At 37.8% G+C, this 22405-nt stretch overlaps 2 protein-coding genes across 2 annotated transcripts; one reads left to right on the top strand and one right to left on the bottom strand.

Moving 5' to 3' along the window:
* The first annotated feature begins 976 nt into the window (after positions 1 to 976).
* On the top strand, positions 977 to 8623 carry LOC135081822 (uncharacterized). Its single transcript, XM_063976600.1, has 3 exons — positions 977 to 1582; positions 6718 to 8263; positions 8564 to 8623. The coding sequence occupies exons 1-3, from the start codon at positions 1566 to 1568 to the stop codon at positions 8621 to 8623; spliced, it is 1623 nt and encodes a 540-aa protein (XP_063832670.1). The 5' UTR covers positions 977 to 1565.
* A 1148-nt stretch (positions 8624 to 9771) lies between these two features.
* LOC135081624 (odorant receptor 94a-like) lies at positions 9772 to 21517 on the bottom strand. Its single transcript, XM_063976380.1, has 5 exons — positions 20727 to 21517; positions 16445 to 16544; positions 15904 to 16008; positions 10244 to 10399; positions 9772 to 9825 (listed from the first exon to the last, which is right to left on the bottom strand). The coding sequence occupies exons 1-5, from the start codon at positions 21515 to 21517 to the stop codon at positions 9772 to 9774; spliced, it is 1206 nt and encodes a 401-aa protein (XP_063832450.1).
* Positions 21518 to 22405: the final 888 nt, after the last annotated feature.

The following is a 22405-nucleotide window of genomic DNA, read 5'->3' as shown; positions in this document are numbered from 1 at the left end:
TAAGCAAGCATCGTTTGTGAATACAGGCGTTTCTGAATCGATTCTTAAGCGATTCTGGAGAATCGATTCTTGCAAGCCGATACCTCCAACTCCAATAGCTTACGTCTCAGAATACTCTCTCGATGTGGTCACATTGGGAATTGAAGGAAATTGTTGAAAAGTGGTCACTCAGCAGAAACATTTTAAGGGTATAATATTCGTTATAGTTAATGGTTTCTATTGCATTGAAGGATGGACTACATACTATATTTATTGTTATTATTTTACGAATCTTTGCGAAGATAAGTGCCCTGGAAAGGACCTATGTACTGATTAAACTATTTGAATTTGAAAGATTATTTTTTAGAAATAATACATTTCTAATAACAATCGTCACGCATCTCGTTTATTCGAAAATTTATTTCGTTCGTTTAACGTCCACTGCTGGACAGAGGCCTCCCCCAGGATTTCCACAGCGATCCAGCGTTGCCCACATCTAGGCACTTTCCCCGACCTTTACTAAATCGTCGGTCCACCCAGTGGGAGGCCTGCCCACACTACGTCTTCTGACTCGTGGCTTCAAAAATTTAAAAATAGAAAAGCCCACATTTTTCCCGAAATATTTTAAAATTCATAGCGTACTGCAATATTGCTTCGCGTGAAGTCATTTCGGATTTGGGCGACGAATTAAGCGGCACGTGGCCTCGTTAGCTTTTAATTTCCGAAAGTGAAAAAACGACTTGCAAAAGTGTCGCTAAGAGACAACGGCTATAAAAATAGACTTAATATTAGTCTAAAAGCTCTTTCAAATAAGACATTTTGTGCCAGATTCATTCATATTTTGCAGGACCACACACGGAAAATAAATTGTACCCATCGCAACTGAAAAATTACACTTTACTAACAATTCATGCTAGTCCAGATGACGTGTGTTTACTTTTGCCGCTTGCGCGTTTTGAAAACGTGTGGACAGAATGTATAAACCTTAAGTAGGTAGTTATGTCCTCCAACATGCCATCACGCATTATCCAAGTACCTAAATAAGCATTAAGATAACGAAATAAGCATATTAAGCATTTATCATTGATATCATATTACAATAACAACCTAAACTGCTGATGCTGAGTCGGGATAATTGAAATCAACATCCTGCAGTTCCCGGTAGACGCCTCACGCCACCGGACCGATAATCAGCCCTATATAAGGAGCCCGTGATGATGGTATTCATTCATTAGATTTTAGGCTTCCCACTTCGAAGCACCTTAGGCTAGTACCGTTCAATCGCTGAACATTTAGTTGTAATTTCTGTACTTTATAATTTCATTAAAATCATTGAAAGTTTAAAGTTGTAGTTTTTTTTATAAAGTCTGCTCGCCGCACAAACTTGACTGGCGCAGCCGGTAGGATCTCGCGTCGCGATAATCAAAGTATAACGATTATATCGGTCTTGAGCAATCGCGGTTAGGCTATCAAGTCTACAACGGCGGGATCCACGAACCAAACAAATAAGTCAAGCGGCACCAGCACCAGCAGCAGCACCAGCAGCAGCAGCAGCACCAGCAGCAGCAGCGGCACACCGAGAAGATATGGGGGTGAGCGGCAAGTGAGTAAACCTTTTCGCTACCGTTCTTGTACCATTCTTCCCAAATTTTTGTAACGTTCTTTATCCCAAATCATAATAAACGTTACTGCTCGTAGTTCCTTCCACTTTAAGGATTACGCCAGCGCTTAGTAATAGGAAAGAAATATTTTGAAATTGTTTATTTTATCAGAAAATTGTTAATTAATTAAAATGGAACATATAAATGTTATACCCAGTGAAATGTTAAATTTAATACCGACGTTTGAAGGCGACGGTAAAACATTAAATTTATTCCTAAGGAAATGCCAATATGTTATAAATATATATAGAGGCCCTGATGAAAATGTAACACAAAACAGTTATGTATTTCATGCGATAACTAGTAGATTAGTAGGACGCGCAGCAGCATTGTTAAGCGAGCGCGAAGATATTAATACATGGATAGCATTAAAAAAAGTGTTAACCCAGCATTTTGGAGACCCCAGATCGGAAGCTTGCATAGCTATCGAACTAGAACAAATTAAAATCAAACATGGAGAGTCGTATAGCGAGTTATGTCATCGTATTCAGAATGTTAAGAGCACGCTGATGTCCAAAGTCAACATGATTGAGGACGAAGGCATTAAAGCAGCTAAAGTAATTATATACGATAATACCGCGTTAAATGTCTTTCTATTCAATCTAACTGAAGACATGATTAGAGTGATTAGACTTAGAGGTTGTACCACCTTAGAGCAAGCCCTAAGCATTGTGACTGAGGAGGAAAACTTCCAATTTCAGTATAATATGAAAAATAAGAACAAAGGAGTCACACCTACTCCTAGTAAACCCAGCTTTACCCAATCTCAACCGGCATTTAAACCGAATTTCGTATCGCCAACTCAAGCATTTAAGTTTGGCATACCTTTCAATAATAATAATCCATTCAAACAAAACTTCACACCTTTCAATAGGTTTAATCCAAATGGACAAAACTTCAGATATAATATGCCACAGAATCCTAATAATATGTCCAATCAACCCAAGTTTGTTTTCTCAAACCAGAATCCACAAAATTTCAGATTCCAGCCTAATCAAAATCCTAGACCTATTTATAGAATGCCTAGCAATAATAACAATCACTACAGACCTAATCCATATTCGGTTCCAATGAATCGATTCAATCAATTCCCACAACAAAATAACCAATTTAAATTCGGATTAAGCAACCCACCTTTGGCGCAGCGTCCCTCATACAAGTTGGACACTGATGTTTCAATGCGTTCAGCAGCTCCAATCCATCATAACTTAATAAATAACCCTGAAACCCCGGAAACACTCTTTTACGAGCCCGAGCCCGAGAGTCCCGAGGACCAGTACTATTATTACTACGACGATCAGTACGAGGACGTACCTCAGTACGAATCAGAGCAAATAGTAGAACCGGAAACTCATAATGACGAAAATTTTCAAATAGAAGCCTCACCGGATATAAATCGGAAGTGATAAATCTAAATTATTATGACGGAATGTTAAGATTGCCACACGTGTTAATACCTGAAATCAAAGCAAAGTTTATGATAGATACGGGAAGTACACGATCGTTCATAAGCCCAAAAAAGGCTAACGAGTATTTCAACGCCTATAAATATGTAGAGCCATTTGAAGTCATTAGCACGCACGCGCGTAGTAGCCATAATGAAGTAATCCATATTCCATTATTAAAATCATTTGCAACCACAGGAAGTCATAAGTTTTACGTGTATAACGTAGACAATCGTTTCGATGGCTTGATAGGTAGCGACTTGTTAAAACAGTTGGGCGCTACCATAGACATGGACAAACAAATATTAAAAACTCATAACGCACAGTTGCGAATAATATATAGCCCACCATATGAAGTAACTATAGCACCGCGATCCGAGTCACGTGTTAAAATCCCCACCACTGTGTCAGAGGGTGACGCAATAATTAATTATACTAACTTCGGACAAGGCGTCCGTATGCCCAGTGCTCTCGTGAGCTGTCAACGAGGTTACGCGTATACCGTGATCCAAAATAGTTCGGATAACTATATAACGATAACTATATCTAAACCATTCGCAGTAGAACCGTACAGTGTCAGTGAAATACCAGTTAATAATATCAGTGACGCACCGCAAGGCTATGAGATCGACGAAGTGTTACAGCAGAATCTGGAAAAACTCAGGTTAGAACATATGAATGATGAGGAAAGAAAGGTTATTAGGAATCTTTGCCATGAATACCGTGATATCTTTTACTGTGAAAAAATACCTTTGAGCTTTTCGAACAATGTAAAACACCAAATCCGTACAAAAAATGAGGATCCTATTTACGTAAGACCATATAGGTTACCTCAAGTCCAGACAGACGAAATTAATAAACAAGTGGAAAAACTTTTATTAGATAATGTAATTCAGGAATCACATTCCCCGTGGAATGCTCCAGTGCATCTAGTTCCAAAAAAAATGGATGCATCAGGTGAAAGAAAATTTAGGATGGTCATTGATTACAGACGTTTAAATGAAATCACAACCGACGATAAATATCCATTACCCAATATAGCGGATCTTTTTGATAAACTAGGAAAATCAATTTACTTTACCACCTTGGATTTAGCAAGTGGGTACCATCAAATCGAGATAGATAAGGATGACAGACAGAAAACAGCATTCAGCACCCAAGCGGGTCACTACGAATTTCTGCGCATGCCGTTCGGTTTAAAAACCGCGCCGGCGACGTTCCAACGCGCAATGGATAACGTACTGCGTGGGTTACAAGGAATGCACTGTTTAGTCTACCTTGATGACATCATAGTTTACAGTAATAGCTTACAGGAACACATACAGAGCTTAAGAAAGATATTTGATCGCTTAAGAGAAACCAACCTTAAAATCCAATTAGACAAATCTGAATTCTTACGCAAGGAAGTCTTGTACTTAGGACACACAATCACTAAGGAAGGTCTTAAACCGAACAATGACAAAATTAAAGCCATCTTAGATTTCCCTATTCCCACAACTACAACAGAAATCAAAAGTTTCTTAGGTCTTATAGGTTACTATAGGAAGTTTATAAAAGACTTCGCCAAGATAACACAGCCACTTACCAGTTGTCTAAAAAAACGTAATAAAATAATAATTGATGACAAATACAAATCCGCTTTCGAGACATGTAAGGAACTTTTAACAAACGCACCATTGTTACAATATCCCGATTTCGAGAAACCGTTTGTTTTAACAACAGACGCCTCTAACTTCGCTATCGGAGCCGTATTATCACAAGGAACTGTAGGCAGCGATAAACCGGTCGCCTACGCAAGTCGTACACTGAACGAAGCCGAGACGCGATACAGTACCATCGAAAAAGAATTATTAGCCATAATTTGGGCAGCAAAGCATTTCAGACCGTATTTGTATGGTAGAAAGTTTACAATCTACACCGATCACAGACCACTAGCATGGTTAAATTCAATAAAGGAACCCAACAGTAAACTCACCAGATGGAAGTTACGTTTAGCGGAATTTGATTATGACATCATATATAAAAATGGTAAACAAAACAGCAACGCTGACGCGTTATCCCGAATTAAGTTAAACGCACTCACCGATGATGAAAATATGTCAATGCAAGTAAATATAGACAATGATAAACCATCAAGTATAGTGACAATTTCATCAGATTCCAGTAATTCAATTAATTCCCAGAAACGCGTAGAAAAAGACGATTACGGAGCTATTAGATCACCATCAAATAGTAGCACAATATCAGCACCAGAAAGTAGTTCACATTCCGCAACAGCACACTCCGCTAAAGACATAGATACCATAGGTATACCCATATTAAATGAAGCAATAGACACGAAACCCAATCAAATCATAGTAGATTCTTGGGGATTAGACAAGTTAGAAGTAGTTGATGTTTCTAATTCCAAACAACGCATTTTAGAAATCAATTTACCATTAAATCGCCCTGATCTAATTAAAGACTTCTTAAAAAAACGATATACCCGACCTAAAGTAAAACATTTTATCCACTTCACTGACCCTAATCATCGTAAACTATTTGTAGAAACAATAATAGCATTATTTAAAAAAGATACTGTACATTTCTTTGAATGCACAGAGCGTATCATTCATATAACAGACGAACAAGAACAACGCGCTATAGTACTAACTTATCACACCGGAACAACATGTCATCGTGGAATACGAGAAACAATAATGCGTCTTAAACGCACTTACTTTTGGAGTAAAATGGAAGAAACTGTTTCCAGCATCATAAATGCATGCGAAACTTGTAAACAAATGAAATATAATAGAAAACCTTTTAAGCCCGAACTACAGTTAACGCAAACTCAAACAAAACCATTTCAGGAAATTTTTATGGATCTGTTTAGTATAGAAGGCAAATACTATCTTACAATCGTAGACGCGTTTAGTAAGCTAGGACAGGCCATGGAAATACCTAATAGATCTACACCGGAAGTAGTTAGAGCATTGCTAAGATATTTCTCATTCTATGGAGTTCCGACAAAAATCAATTGCGATCCAGGCTCAGAATTCAATAACGCCCTTTTAAAAGAAATGTTAACATTTAATAAAGTGGAATTACACATAGGTACTCCACATAACCCCAACTCAATGGGAATCGTTGAAAGATTCCACTCAACACTAATCGAGATTTACAGACTCGCTAAATTCGAACAAAAATTCACAGACGCCGCAGCCGTAATGACATATGCAATACTGGCATACAATCAAACGATTCACTCAACGACAGGTTTAACGCCTTTTGAAGTAACTTTTGGACACACGGACTCTTCAAGCCCGTTTAACGTAGATTTTAATCAGCAATATACGCAACAGCTAGTAAAGGAACACGTAAGAAAAACGAAACATTTATACAAATATTTAACCGACAAAATTATTGAAACTAAAGAAAGCATTAGGAACAAACGCGGCGGTGAAACTGAATTCGACATCCAAATGGGTGATACAGTGTTTATAAAAGGCGTGAATGAAAGACGAAGTAAGGATAAACCCCGTTATCAAAAAGCACAAGTATCAGGTGAAATAGTTAGAAACACAGTCCCTGTAATATCAAAAAATAGACCCACTAAAGTTCCAATTAAAGACATAAGGCGTCCTCCGCAGGTGCCTCATCCTGATGATGATCCTGACAATCCGCGCCCGGGCCCTTCAACTCGACAAAATTGAAAGGAATCCGGGATTGCTACCAGTGAAGGAAGGTCAAGCATTGATTAGTGAAGAAAACTGGACGGTGATAAAAACCTTAAATCTGACCAACATCCAAAGGGATTTAGATCATAACGTAGACAAATATAGGGAATTTAAAGCTCACATAAGTAACACGGTTAAAATAGGAAATGCATTTGAATATAACAACATTAAAATGCAAACTGATAATATAATGCTCATTACTGTAGAAAAGTTTAAACAAGTAGTACCTGTAAGTCGTAAAAAGCGCGGTCTAATAAATCCATTGGGATCTTTCATTAAAGCTATCACAGGTAATCTCGATAACGATGACGCTGAGAGATACGATACCATGATTAAAGAATTAAAAACGAATCAAGACGCTATTGCAAATAAAGTAACGATCTTATCCGAAATGGCGGGTATTATAGCCAATAATACCAATGCAACTCGACACAATTTCGCCCAAATCAATAAAGAGCTATTAATAATTACAAGACAGATAAATCAAAGTAACGTAGAAAAATTAGAAAACAAGATCATTCAAGTATTTCATTTATTTATTCATAACTTTCAAACGATCTTTACACATTTGGACGATATTGAAACCGCTATAGCTTTTAGTAGACTTAAGGTGTTACATCAATCAATAATCGATAATAAGGAATTGTTAAATGTATTAAAACAGATCGAAATAACTAATAAGTTAGTATTCCCAGCTAAATTAGCGAATTTAGTTAAAATTGAACAGACCATAGAGTTAAAAGCATATTTTAAAGAAAGACAGATAACGTTTATTATGAGCATTCCCTTGGTTACACCCGACATATATAATTACTATAGAGTAATTCCTTTACCCATCCTTAATAAAAATAATATCACCACCATCCTTGCACCTAAATCCCCTTTTATCCTGGTACAAGAGGCGAAAACTTGGTCGCTCCCCTCACCATGCCAGGAGATCGATGAAAACCTTCACCTATGCAGAAACGTGGATACTACTACACGAGAACAGGACTTATGCACTTCAAGCTTAATGAAATCGGAAACTAACACTTCCATGTGCAAACCTATAGCCGTGGAAATCAATAACTTGTACATCAGATCTTTTTATGAAAACTGGTGGATTGTGTATTCCAGAAATCCGGTGACCCTGAAGGAAACTTGCAAGGGGGAAATCACGAGAAAACAACTTCGTGGCACTTACCTGGTTGGAATGGACGGAGTATGCGATCTCCAAATACAAAAGGTAACTCTCAGACGACGCCACTCTGGAGCGAGAGGCTTCAAATACCATAAAACAGCAAAGATAAACTTACCTGAAGTAGCACAAGGCCCTGTTAACGCAGATGAAGTAAAACCTGTAAACCTGGACGACATCAACTTGGACAACTTGCAGCTTTTGGCGTACGCGCTGAAATCTCCCGAAAAACAAGTGTTAAGTGATGCAGTGATAAACATAAAAAGTGTTAGTGTTGGCACGGTAATTTTATATGTTATAATTGTGTTAGTTATAAGTATAGTTATATTTTATAAGATAAAGAAAATGTACCCAAATTTATGTAATCGAAACCCTCCGATTCCAATTAAGCAATCGGATGATTTCGAACTTAAGGAGGGAGGAGTTATGTCCTCCAACATGCCATCACGCATTATCCAAGTACCTAAATAAGCATTAAGATAACGAAATAAGCATATTAAGCATTTATCATTGATATCATATTACAATAACAACCTAAACTGCTGATGCTGAGTCGGGATAATTGAAATCAACATCCTGCAGTTCCCGGTAGACGCCTCACGCCACCGGACCGATAATCAGCCCTATATAAGGAGCCCGTGATGATGGTATTCATTCATTAGATTTTAGGCTTCCCACTTCGAAGCACCTTAGGCTAGTACCGTTCAATCGCTGAACATTTAGTTGTAATTTCTGTACTTTATAATTTCATTAAAATCATTGAAAGTTTAAAGTTGTAGTTTTTTTTATAAAGTCTGCTCGCCGCACAAACTTGACTAGGTATCTGACAATCGCGCGATTCAAAAAGAGCGAGTAAAAACGCGTCACATGGACATGGACAAGCTCTTTATTCTGCGGTCTTGCAAACGCAAGACTGGTGTCCTGGTCAAAATGTTTGAAAGAGCTCTCTATCAGATAAGTTTATTGAAACCATCCCACCGTTAACTCATCATTCAGTGAGGTAAAGAAAGGTCGACGCTTGGGACATCGTTAAGGGACAAAATCCGGATCGAAGTCAATTGGCAGAAAACCAAAGGAATGGACGAAATGTGGCAGTGGGTAGGTGCTAGCTATAGCATTAACGATGGTCAGGAAACCATACTACTCGTTCGATCAAACGAATTCCGGCAACTGCCGAACAAAGGCCTCTTCCATGTATTTTTGTAATGACTCGTCCAGGTGCTGATCTCAAAAGAGATTGGTAACTAAAGAGGTCTTAGTTGTAAAAAAACGTTCATTTAGTTGTTTGGGGAAGACTAATGAAATGTGTAGCTATGATCTAGCTAGTTGATTGAGGATTAACGCAACGTCCAGCTACAGACTCCATTGCCTGAAATGAAGATGCGACAGCGTTTGTAAAGCTTGGTAGGGCTTAAAACATCACATTAACTAACCCATCATATAGGTATTAACTCATAAATCATTCGAGATGGATTATCAAGCTAAGCACCTCAACAATGGTTTCAAAAAAATTGTGATTGATTTATTCGTAGAAATTAAGATTCACTCCAAACTACTACTTTATCAAATAAGGTGAAGGAATATTTTTATCTTAAATACGATTAAAATAGAATATTGATTACAGTGATAATTTTAATGTATTTTATTTAAATTAGACTTTATTACAGGAGTTTCCTTTTCGTGTGCATTACACTGTGCTTGATAAAATAATATTACTTGTGTATTTGTGTTTCGTATTCGTACACTACACTAAATTGGTGCTTCAAGCCTACACAAATAGTTATGAATGTCTAGTCATCCTTATTGTTTAACAGAGTGTAGTAGCTGTACGACCCCTTCAATATCTGTAACAAAAATGTCTTATTAAAAATAATCAGCGTAAAAAAATGGGATTAGCAAATAGTGGATTTGACCCTGGCCAAACGCATTAGACCTGATGTTCCCCAAACTGTGTGTCTCTAAGTCTCATCTTACGACACCCATGGGAAGAGTGTGAGTGGTCCTATACCAGCCAGTTTAGAGAGTGGAGACCCAATTCATTCATTTGCCACTGATAAAAAGAGGAGATTGTGTTCTTGTATAGGAGACTAAATGACCTCATAATGATGATGTTGATGTTGATAATGTCGATGATGATAATATTAATATCGTCGTAGCTTAGAATTCCCTGGATGCTGGACTGGTCATTGTGGAAATCCTTGGGGGAGACCTTTGTCCAGCAGTGAACGTTGTTTGGCTGAAACGAACTTATACTATACCTACAGCAATAAAAGTGGGCACATTGAGCTTAGTGAACGGGCCGGCGGTGAACACCACACTCTTGCGCAGCTGGCCCGCGAGTAACAGCACGCATCTGCGCACTTGGATGCTGCGTGACCACCAAGCACTGGCGTAGACGCCGTCGTCCACTTTGTTACTCTGAAAATTTAGAGCCACCCTTCTGAATAATAGTTAAATTTTTAATTTATTTAAAATACACGCTCATTAAATCTAGGTATATTTTTTCTTCCTTTCTCTATTGCGCGCCCCTTTTCTCTCAGACACACGCAAACTTAAAAACGTTAGCCAGACTTTTAACGTCTGATCCCTAAAAAGTTATATCTACTTGAGTAGATAGCTATGTATTTCTATTCTTAACACTCAGCAAAGAATTTTCTTATCTTATAGCATACCTAAACAGTATCATTTTCAAGTGTGGTAGAAGTAAATCCCAATTCCCATGTTCCATGATAATTAAAATATCCCGTGGAACTGAGCTCGTGAATTTAATTTTTGATATCAGATTCACGAGCTTTACGTTAAAAATGTATCATTCAAAGATGTATTCGCTTCTTATAAATTAAGATAAGATAAGATAAGATAAATTTATTGAATAAAAACTTAGCCTAAATACAAGAAACTTAAATGGGACTATGAAATTATTTGGTTAGTAACAATATGTTAATGAGGATCATTTCGATTTTTAGCTGTGAATGCAGATTTATAGGGCTAAGAAATCCTTAATACACAGTCCAAAAATTTTTGTTCTACGACAAAAATTGACGGAGTTATGGCCAAATTACTAAAAAAGTTCACTGACCGCCCGGCGCGGGGACGATGACGTCATTATATCCGATCCGAACGCTGCCGGCGTACTGCGTGGATAGAAAATTTTTTTTTCTAGCCAAACTATCAGTTTTAGAGAAAAACTTGTAATGACATTTATTCATCAAAATAAAGTAAGCTGTCGATAGGTAATTTTAAAAAATAAAAATTGTGAAAAATAACGCAAAAAATCCATACGCTCATACGATTCAATGGAACGCAGAGACGCGATTGGGGTCTCCGCGGTGGTATATTTGGCGATTTATTCAAATAAAGTGTTCATAAGTGTTGTTAGAGTCATATCTTCTTCCAAGTAAAATATAAAAATGTATAAGTATTAATTTATTTACTTCTAACAATAAGGTATAGCTGAGGCAGATACACTCTGCCTAGGCTACAACACATTGCTATGAAGATCAATTCGATGTACACGCGAAGCTGGGTATGACTCCCCCTTGGCCAGAAGCTGGGTATTACATACCCCCCACCCCAGGCCAGAAACTGGGTATAACTTGACCCCCTCCCCCCAGGCCAGAAGTTGGGTAAGGCTAGCCCTAGCCCGTTCCCCCAGTCCATAATCATAAGCTAGGTATGACTCCCCCTCAGCCAGAAGCTGGGTATGACTTACCCCCCCCCCCCCCCCCCCAGGCCAGAAACTGAGTATGACTTGCCTCTCCCCCCCTCCCACAAAGGCCAGAAGCTGGGTAAGGCTTGCCCCTCCCCCCAGGCTATAAGCTGGGTATGACTTATTCCCCCCCCCCCCCAAACAATCATTAAGGTACACTCACCCCAACCGCGTCTCCGCATTGCATCGAATCCTATGAAAATGTGGTTTTTGGACATAGCGATACTTATTTTTCACAATTTTTATTTTTAAAAATTACTGGTCGATAGGTTACTTTATTTTGATGAATAAATGTTATTATAAGTTTTTTTCTAAAACTGATAGTTTAGCTGGAAAAAAATATTTTCCATCCCAATAGTACGCCGGCTGCGCTCGATTCGGATATAGTGACGTCACGCGGCCCTGCGTACGTTGACTTTTAGCGGCAAAAACGGCCTATGTTTATTACTTAATATCTTCGTAAGTAATGGCACAGAATAAGTAATAGTACAGGTACAGAAGGATTACTCCGCAAGACGATTTAAATAAATGCGAGTCTTGCTACGACGCGATACAGTGGAATTCAGCTCGCACAGCACTACGTACCTACAATTTTATTCACCTACAAGCTTTGTCTCTTTCTATCGCGTGCCTCTGAACTCTTCTTACGCTGTTAGGGTTGCTGTCTAGTGAAAAAATATTAATCTACTTATTTGTAATGAGGTACGTATGTAGGTACCTAAGTATGCATTCATTATGGAAAACCTTGCGAGAGGCCTTTGTCCAGCAGTGACGCATTCTGAGCAGTAGTCATAGTAGGTTAGGTTCCTATACTATCCTAAGAATTATTGATTGATTACCTACCCACTTGGCCAACATACCTTTCAGCATCTTTGGGAAGCGAAAAAAAAAGATGAATCCGGTAGATTACTTTTCGAATTTAAACACCCGAACGCCGCACAATATTTCATTCTCTTTATGTCCATTTTTAAATAATACTTCGATCATAGAATTATAATCATACTACAACGCACGCCAGCGTCCTGACGAGCGCGCGCGTAACACTCGACTGATATAATACCCGCCGGCGGGGCGCTTCGCTGTAGGTAATTATCGGATGTACCGCGCGGAGTGAGCCAGGCCTGGTAATGGTCCGATTTGGATAATTCAAAAAGATTTATCTTTCTCATGTCTTAAAGATTAACGTAGATACTAGTTTTATTGAATTTTCTACAACAGTACTGATCCTCATTAAGGTAGTATACCTAAACTAAGCAAAAATGTTTGCCTGTGTTTTAGGTATCCATACTAATTATTATGTAAGTTAGTGCTTATTAACCTTTAACCAACGACGTGATTTTTTTGTCACGCCGTCTGCGACGTGCGGTCTGTGGGACCGCTATACTGTTTACTCAAAAAGTAATCATTTTTTGCATAAAAGTGTATTGTTTTCATATTTTTTGAGAACATTATAGTATTACAAATAAACATACGTATAATTTGCGAGGAATCAATGTATATTTTTTATTTAAATATGGCTAAAACTTTTTTGACCCTTAATTTCATTGAAATTACACTAGAGCTCAATAATACCTATATAACTTGTAAATTTTAATAAAAGCAAGAAAAACTACACTGCTTCCTAAATATAGTGAACATAATGAATAAAATAAAAATAAATGACACGTACATTACATGCATAAAAAAAAATTGACGTAGGGTAAACATTAGGCACAATCAGGACATTTTTTTTACCGCATGCCAAGCATTTTCGGTATACATAGGTAACACCTGTAAGATAATTTCGTTTTCAATTTAGGTGGACTAAAATGTACGTCTTTTTTGCAGCTGGTGCAATGACATCAGGCTGATTTGGCATGTCAGAGCCTGGAATATTATGTCACTGTTTGCGTTTCGCGGTATTTTTTTACAGACTACCATTTTTTACATAATATTATGTTCAAATATCAATATAATTAGGAAATGTCTTTTCCTAGGTTGTGGTGGCCCAGGATCCATCATTTTTACGAAAAATGAGTCGTCTAAAACAAAAACGAAATTTTCAGTATGGTACAAAAATGACACGTAGTCTGCGACGTGCGGTCCCACAGACCGCTGTTGAACTTTAAATCGAATTATCTTATTAAAACTGCCCTCGTCGATGTATCCACTACCTGTAATGGCGTTTGGGCAACTAAACTCGAAGGTACTGAGACGCTCGGGACACGGGAGTAAGTAGAACATTGCAATCCAGAAATTTCAAAAACTGGAGCGGTCTGTGAGACCGCACGTCGTCGGTTAAAGGTTAAACAGATATTATAAATAATTACACCAAAACAATGTTGATAAAGGTAAAGGTTGACAATTTTGTTACATAAATAAAATTTTGCTGACAGAATGTTTATTTATAGCTAGCATACCTAAAGTAAGTAATTTAACTAATAACTATTAACAGGTTTTCTGTGTCATCATATGTTTTACCCTTGAGCCATTTCTGCAGTGCATATTTACATTCTTTGCTGTTCATTGGGTATATACAGAGATACTTGTTTATACTGTTGTACAAAAAGCTTCCTAGAAAACAAAAGAATTTGTGGGTATGCTGTCTGTTAAATCGCTCAGAGGGACATACGATGTCGGCGCGCCTTTTGTTGGCTTTGAGGTCGGGATTAAAGGGAGTTAGTGAGTGTTTTTTGAGGATTGTTAGTAATACCAGGCCTCCGTCACTCGCCTATGCCGGCCGAGATAATTACCTACAGCGCGCGACAACTTCAAGTTGCAAATCAGGCAGGGCCGCCACGCGCCTGTGAGCACACGCGTATTTCTATACACGCTCGGTCGATCATCGTCACAATCAAGGTTTATTGTTCCAACAGCACTGTTATCCTTCTTTAATGGAAAATCGTAATATTTAGGAATAATAATTAACTGTAATAATTATAAAAACTACACTTTTTAAATAATTTTGAAATATTTATGACAAAAAACTGTAGCAAAAAAATTATTTTAGCTAATATAAACATTAACTTTACTTCACCGTGTATATTTTCCGACACTACACCTTTTAAAACTGTTTGTCCAATTTCGAATTATCGCAACATTGAAGTTTATTAATAGGTACGTACTAAACAAACACCACTAGATTAAAGTTTACCAATCGTAAATAAAATAAATGCTTCTTAAAATTAAGTTTTTCTTTATTTTACTTTGCTTATACAACCCTGACGCTTGAGCTGTGAGGTAGATCAATTCCGAACACAAAAAAATTGCGCTCTTGTGAGCGTAGTAGTAAGGTGCGATTTCGAATGCACCATGTGCGTTGGATATTTTGCATTATTATTATTACCGTTAAAATGTCGGCATCTGATCCTACACAAAGGAGTGCAATTTCTGTTGCTACTATTATGTATTCTGTGGTAATACGAAAAGTTGACGTACTGATAGAACGTCGCATTTCGTAAGAAGCTCTACTGTAGGGAAGCGTGTTGGTCGGAAAGTGCTTACTTTCAGAACAGCTCTTTGAGCTATTTCTAAGCGTATTAGTGTAGTTTTATTAATTAAGATACCATAAGGTGAGACAATTTCCCATTCAATTTCCATTCTGCATCTACTAAACGGAATTGCAATTAGCCATAGCAATTTAAGCCGTATTCATCCAGCTCGAAGGAATCCCACCATTCACCTTAATCAATGACCATTGGCGCAGATGACCTAGATTCGTTTAGGACTAGACTGAATGCGGAAAGCATACCTCTAGACAAAAACATGGATGAGAATCAGGTTGATTCGTCTAAGCCAAGGTGAGTTAAATGGGAAATTGCACGGGGAGTCTTTATTGAGTTAAAAGAGTTCATAAAATAATCAGCTCTAGGTTATGTTCTATAACGTAAAACTATTTCGGGTATTTACAATTTCTCCAAATGCAATTTGTTACATTTTTTTAAGTTGTTATGCTATTTGGCATTTATGTTTCTTAAAAGTTTTCTTTAGTTTGATTTTTTTAGTGCTTACACATAATATTGCTTGATGGCATAGACAATACAGAATCGCTTGCAAGGTGCTATTACAACATCAAGTTTAATTTTCGTCCTAACAACCAGCAATCTAAACTAAATCATACTTTGCGATTTTGTCCTTTCTAGTGTCGATTTCTATTGGGTCAAGACATTGTATTTAGTGTTAAGATTTTTTGAGCACTTTCACTAAACACTAAAGGTCTAGTAATACATCGTACCATGACTAAAGCTTCGTTACTGTGCCAGCAGTACAGAAACAGCTGGGCAATCAACGCCATCAGGTATTCGGCTATCCAGATCCGCTGCATTGTTGTTGTGCCTTCCTAAAAATGCAAAATTTCGTTAAATTAATGACATAAATTATGAGTTCCTAGGAATATAATATTCTTGGACATAAGGGAGACAAACGTCACAAGCTCCAAACTAAGGTATGGTAATTAACGCCCATAGTCACAAAACTTTACTATGAGGTCTAAACCAATCACATAGCTTTATTCATCGCTGTGCGTTCGATTTGCTGATTCACTTAAGCAAGCATCGTTTGTGAATACGGGCTTTAGCAATGGAACTTATCTAAGCATAAGTACTTATTATCTTAGGCATCATCAGGTCACATAAGATCCACTTTATCAGATTACGACTTTCTCTAATTCACCATAGGCAAAAGGTAAAAAACCAAAAATAGCTTTTTCCAAATACAGTCAGAATCAAGTACTTACTAATACATATACATAAAAACATAATGGATACATTATTTACCGTGGTCAACTGTATTCCACTCGCACAGATCATCAGAGAACAAATGATCACATACAAAAACATAACCGGCGATAGCAAACTGTTAAGAATCTTGGAATACCTGAAAAAAATAACAAAATTATGATAGTTTTTTGTTGCAACATAGCACCTGTTACAAGTAAATAAGATCCCACAGCGTTAGCTTAATATGCCGTCGTCCATCCAAAGATAAATTATGACGAAATATGTAATATCCATAGTACGCAGAACTGACGGCCGATGGGGCAGCAAGGTTCTGGAGTGGAGGCCACGTACCGGAAAACGCTGCGTGGGACGTCCACACACAAGGTGCACCGACGACCTGATAAAGTTATAACGGTAGCAGGAAGGCGCTGGATGCAGGCCGTTACCAACCGTGCAATGTGGAAGTCATTGGGGGAGGCCTATGTTCAGCAATGGACGTCTTATGGCTGAAATGATGATAAAAATAACACCTATTGCAAGTAAATTAGATCTCACAGCGTTGGCTTAACATGCCGTGGTCCACCCAAAGATAAATTATGACAAGGAATGTAATATCTATAAAATATTGAAAAAGCTATCACAAGCTCTGATACGCGGAGTCGCGGAACCAGCGAGCTGAAAGGCAAATCTAGCTCCAACATGCCACGCGAGAATTCTCAGGAGTATTAATCTAAAGGTGCCAGTCCACCAGAGTGAGCGACAACACGGTCTACGGGACTATTCACACCTCTCGTTCCAACCGCTGCAACTCCTGTGTAGCCAGGATCTACAGCTTGACAGCCAATAAAACCCAACCACTGAAGGTTAAGTTTGCCCCGGGGGAAAGTTAAACTGTCATTGGACCCGCACAACACGGTCTATCTTATCTTCTATCGTTCGTTCGTTCGGTTCAGCCAAATGACGTCCACTGCTCGACAAAGGCCTCCTCAAGCGATTTCCATAACGACCGGTCCTAATACTTCCCGCGACCTTCTCCAGTCTTCTATAAAATAAATTGTAGAGCGCACTGAGATTTATATGCTTTTTTTTTCACCAAATTCATTCTTTCCTTCTATAAAAATTCAACTGTAGAGTGAAAATTACGTGCTTTTATAAGCAGGTATTAAAAACTTAACGTAAGCAAAGGATAAGGCTTGATTTGGAAGGGTCAAAAATCATTATTAGAACTTAGTATTTGGTGACTTTACTTAATCTTTTGTGATTGTCTATAAAGTTACCAAAGTCTGTCTACGAGTATAATAATAAAACAATGCTAGACTTGAATTTAAATTTGGAGTTCGTTAAGATTAGTTAAATTTTGTTTTAAGATACAGGTGTAGTAGTTATGACTAACACCAGGCCTGTTCATCTCCGCGAGTTTACATCGAAAACAAAACACGCACGATGGCCCACCTACAGGATACTATTCCACAAGGCCTCACATACGAGCGAACATTGACTCACGCACGCGTATTCTTGGCACCTCACGTCACATCATTTTACCGAAGTCAGCCCTATATAATAGCTTCGGCGCAGTGCCGATCACTGACGTTTGTCAACAAAATGGTGCTTGACTCTTGAGACAGGCTAAATTACACCATATTGTTAATGACATTGAGCATACATTTTTTTAAATACCTTCGCGAAGTAAAACTTCTGTACGTAGTACTTATTATTATTCTGTGCTAACACTAACAAGCTATTTCGTTTATTATACTTGCAGTTCACAGGTCTTCGCGAATTATGATTCAAGTTACACATGCTCGCATCAGTGGAAGCGCACCTTAACATTTTCAGCATGCATGCAATTTGCAAGGTGATAACGCAAAGCTAATATTGAAGTAATTTGCGTGTTCCGTATAATAGTTCGCCTGGTAATTTAGTACGTAAGTATGTGGTCCCAGGATCTATTCTCTGAAGGCTTCAGTACATAATAAGCTTACAACAATACAAGTTCTACACAAAAACTAAACTTAAAATGATTTTGACCTTTGAAGTACCTACTGAAAGTTTAACCCGTCATTTTGATGAATACGCATTGAAACCAGCTTCATGCTTTCAGCTCAGTTATTCACCTTGTTTTCAGTATAAAAACGGGCCAAGTGCGAACTCGTATACCGTAGGCTACATTTCATTGTGCAAGACTAAACACTGTATTACCATTGCTAAGTTGAACGAAAAACGGAAAAAACACATAATATGTAAAGGCTCTATTAAACCTACTTAATTTTCACGATTATTAGGATGAGAGCGTCCGCTCTATTTCTATAGAAATAGTCATTCTGTAATAAAAATTTACTATAGACCTATAGCTATTACGTTTAAGGAGATACAGCTCATTGTCAGACGGACGGAAATTAGAGACTAAGTCCGAGTTGCATCACCTTAGCTTTAACCGTAACTATAATTTTTGCCGGTGTTTTTGTATGACGTTTGACAGACTTTAGACGTTGGTTATAATAATAGTCAGCCTAGGCGCAGACCACTGATTTTAAGTTGTTCGACAGTTAGCCCCGATTCTAATTTGTATGAAGGTTCGGCTGATATCAAATCGGTGTAATGTGCGCACTTTCATACATACTGATCAACAGCCCGACCCAACTATCGGCCAACCAAAGTCGGTGGTCTGCGCATAGGTTAGGACGGTGCAACCCGGGCTATTAAAGGGTCCCATTGGCACCTTTTCCATACGGAACCCTACCTACTCAGCATGTACCAATACTTCATATGACACCTTCAATCCTTTTTACGCCTCTAAGTGTAAAAGACATGCAAATACATATCTCGGGGATTACATAAAGGGAGAATTCACGCAAACCTGAATATTTTATAAGAACAATTTAACTGCGGACTGAGAGGACGGCACGAGGGATTGGGAGGGTCGACTTAAACCTTTCGATGTTAATTTCTGAAATTCATGAAGGCTCTGCCCAAATTGCGGGTCTTTACGAAGTTTTGGAAGGTGTTTTTATCCTTATGTTTTGCAATAGTGGCTAAATAAGTACAAGCGTGTATTTATTACTTTTAAATACTTCTCCATAATTATGGACGAAGAAGATAGCATTAGATCAAAACCGAATTTGCAAAAAATATGGAATAGAAATATCATAAGGATGGAATAGGCGGTCTTGTCGCTAGAAAGTGATATCCTACAGATTAACCGGAGAGTTGAAGAAAAAAAAACCGGCCAAGTGCGAGTCGGACTCGCGCACCGAGGGTTCACGGGAACCTGCAAGGTTTACAAAGTTCGTTCATTACGACAATCGAGTCATAACTTTGGTATTTTTATTGCAAAATGAAATTCATAACATTACAATGGGGAAAGATGGAGGAGCATAAATTTAAGACAAAGATCTCTTTATCGTTTAAGTAATCCTTTATTTTATATTAACACATATCATTTATCTATAACACATTCATGAGGAAAAAAGTAATAAGTTTATATTTATTAAAAAATATTGTATATTTTGTAATGTAACTAAAAATTTAAGGTTTTCGGAATTTTTCCTTTATGTGTGCTATAAAAAGTTGCTTCATGCCAAATTTCAAGATTCTAGGTCGACTGGAAGTACCCTTTAGGTTTTGATTCCCTTGCGAGTACTTGCGAGTTTCAAAATATGCAGCTTAAATTGCTGTTTCTTTTGATTGCGTTGACATAGAAGTTTGATTTTGTTACAGCTTAAAGGTATTATAGACCTGAGTATTTAGTATGAATTTCAATTTAATACCTCTACGCGTTTATGAGGAAATGGGTAGTAAGTTTAAAATTATTAAAAATAAAAATATTATGTGATGTAACTAAAAATTTATGGTTTTCGTAATTTTTCCTTTATCTATGCTATAAGACGTTGCTTCGTACCAAATTTCAAGATTCTGAGTTCACGGGAAGCACCCTGTAGGTTTTGATTCCCTTGCAAGTGTCGAAAATTTGCGGCATAAACGGCTGTATCTTTTGATTGCGTTGGCTTAGAAGTTTGATTTTTTCACAGCTTCAAGGGACAGTAGACCTGAGTAATTGATATAAATTTCAGCTTCATACCTCCACGCGTTCCTGAGAAAAAGGGTCTTGACAGACGGACGGATGGACGGACAGACGGACAACAAAGTGATCCTATAAGGGTTCCGTTTTTTCCTTTTGAGGTACGGAACCCTAAAAATGAAAACTGTTATAAATTGTTGTGTGTATAGGATACATAAAAAATAATTCCATAGAAAAGTAGTTTTGATTCCAAAACAATGTCCTTAACATTGTGTAAAGTAAACAAATAAGTACTCGTATAACAGCTGTCTTTATACTTACTTGATCAACATCAGATGGTGGTAATGACAGGCCCTAATTTTTTCCATATCATCTTCGTAAGTCATTTCCTTTTCGTCGTCAAACAATCTCGAGCAATTCACACTCAGAAGCTTCATCTGCCCCGCGAAAAACGTTATTAAGACTACAGCATTAGAGTCGTAAGTCGCTACGATGCCGCCCCCGTAGAAACATATCAAAATGTGCTCAAGAACTGTCACCCAATATCCCAAACCGCGGCTTCTATCAAACGGGACCCAAGAGCTCATTATTTCTGGATACGGTTCGTAACCGTCCCTAATACGTTCCCTAGTATCGGGTGACGACAAAAAGCAGACTAACGGAGCTAGTATCACTGTGAAAACTGTCGCAGCTACCAGCGTCCAGTAGAAATTGGTGACGCGCCGAGCGTAATTTGTGTACTCGCTGATAATTTTATCGGTGATTTTATCCTTTTTGGACAGCTGCCGTTTCTCTAATAACGAAACGTTATCAATGACGTCCTTCCACTGATCTTGCCAGGTCACAAATGTAAATGCCTTGACCACACAGACAGTACTAAGCATCGTCACTGATAAATTGCGTAGAGCGTAGTTCAAGTTATCTCTTATCAACCAAAGCTCTACATATTGGCTTATCACGAAGAGAGTAGCCGCGAAATGTATGAAATTATTTATTTTGGAATTCAAGCCTTTATTCGGTTGCCATAACCCCCATTTTTGCAACCCCCATAGCGTTGGGGATAGCAATGGGTGGTTGTCATTTTCTAAACTCAATAGAAAATTTCGTAACATTGTCGAAAACTGGATTAGGATAAGTAAGGGTTTAAAATGACGAACATTCTTGAAGCAGCTAGTTTTTATTATTGCGAAACAAGTTGGTACATACGGATTTGCTCTATTTACAAAGAACTACACATTGTCATTATAATTAGTAGATAGATACTATTACAAGAAACCTACATGTATATTTTTATAAACGCATAAATAAGTAGGTGATTGAGTTTCTTCTTCCACTTCTTCTTAGCGCCATGTTGTCCCGAAGTAGTGGTAGTAGGGCAAGCCTCATTTTGGATGTGTTTGAGAGCCTGTATTTGCGGCCAAGTATCCTGGTATTGTTTTAACCATTTACCTAAACATTATTTTCAAACAGACAAACTAAAAGCTTTTATAAGAATGAAAGAAAGTCATTATGCAAGGGGTGGACACATGTCAAAATGAAATTGATAGCGTAGCAATTTGTTTGAAAAAGAAAAATCTAACGGCTTATTACGGCATTGTTTTGACAATAAACTAATAAGCACGTCGCAAATGTGAAATTATGTGCTACAATATTGTTTTGAGTGAACTGTCTGGTTAGTTATAAGTTTGTAATGTTTGTTTTTTAAAAGAGCCGTCGTCATTTGTTTTGTGAATAACTGTTCCCATGACCCATTTTAAGACAGTCGTTGGGTTGCTTAGTGTAGTAGTGAATTTGGTTTGAGGACCTGATTTGAAGGGTTTGATTCTTATCCGAGTCAATTTATTGTTAATGTTCTCACAGGAGAAATAAGCAAAAATATTTTTAAATTCTTCAGAATTTGTTCTCAGATTAATCATTCTCACAAGAGGTCCACTGTTTAACATAGGCCTCCTACAATGTTTTCCATATTGACCGGTTGGTAGCGGCCTGTATCCAGCGCC

Source organism: Ostrinia nubilalis, chromosome 20 (assembly GCF_963855985.1).
Source record: "Ostrinia nubilalis chromosome 20, ilOstNubi1.1, whole genome shotgun sequence".
NCBI lineage: Eukaryota > Metazoa > Arthropoda > Insecta > Lepidoptera > Crambidae > Ostrinia > Ostrinia nubilalis.
The sequence above is the reverse complement of the archived record's forward strand: the minus strand, read 5'-3'. Positions and strand labels throughout refer to the sequence as shown.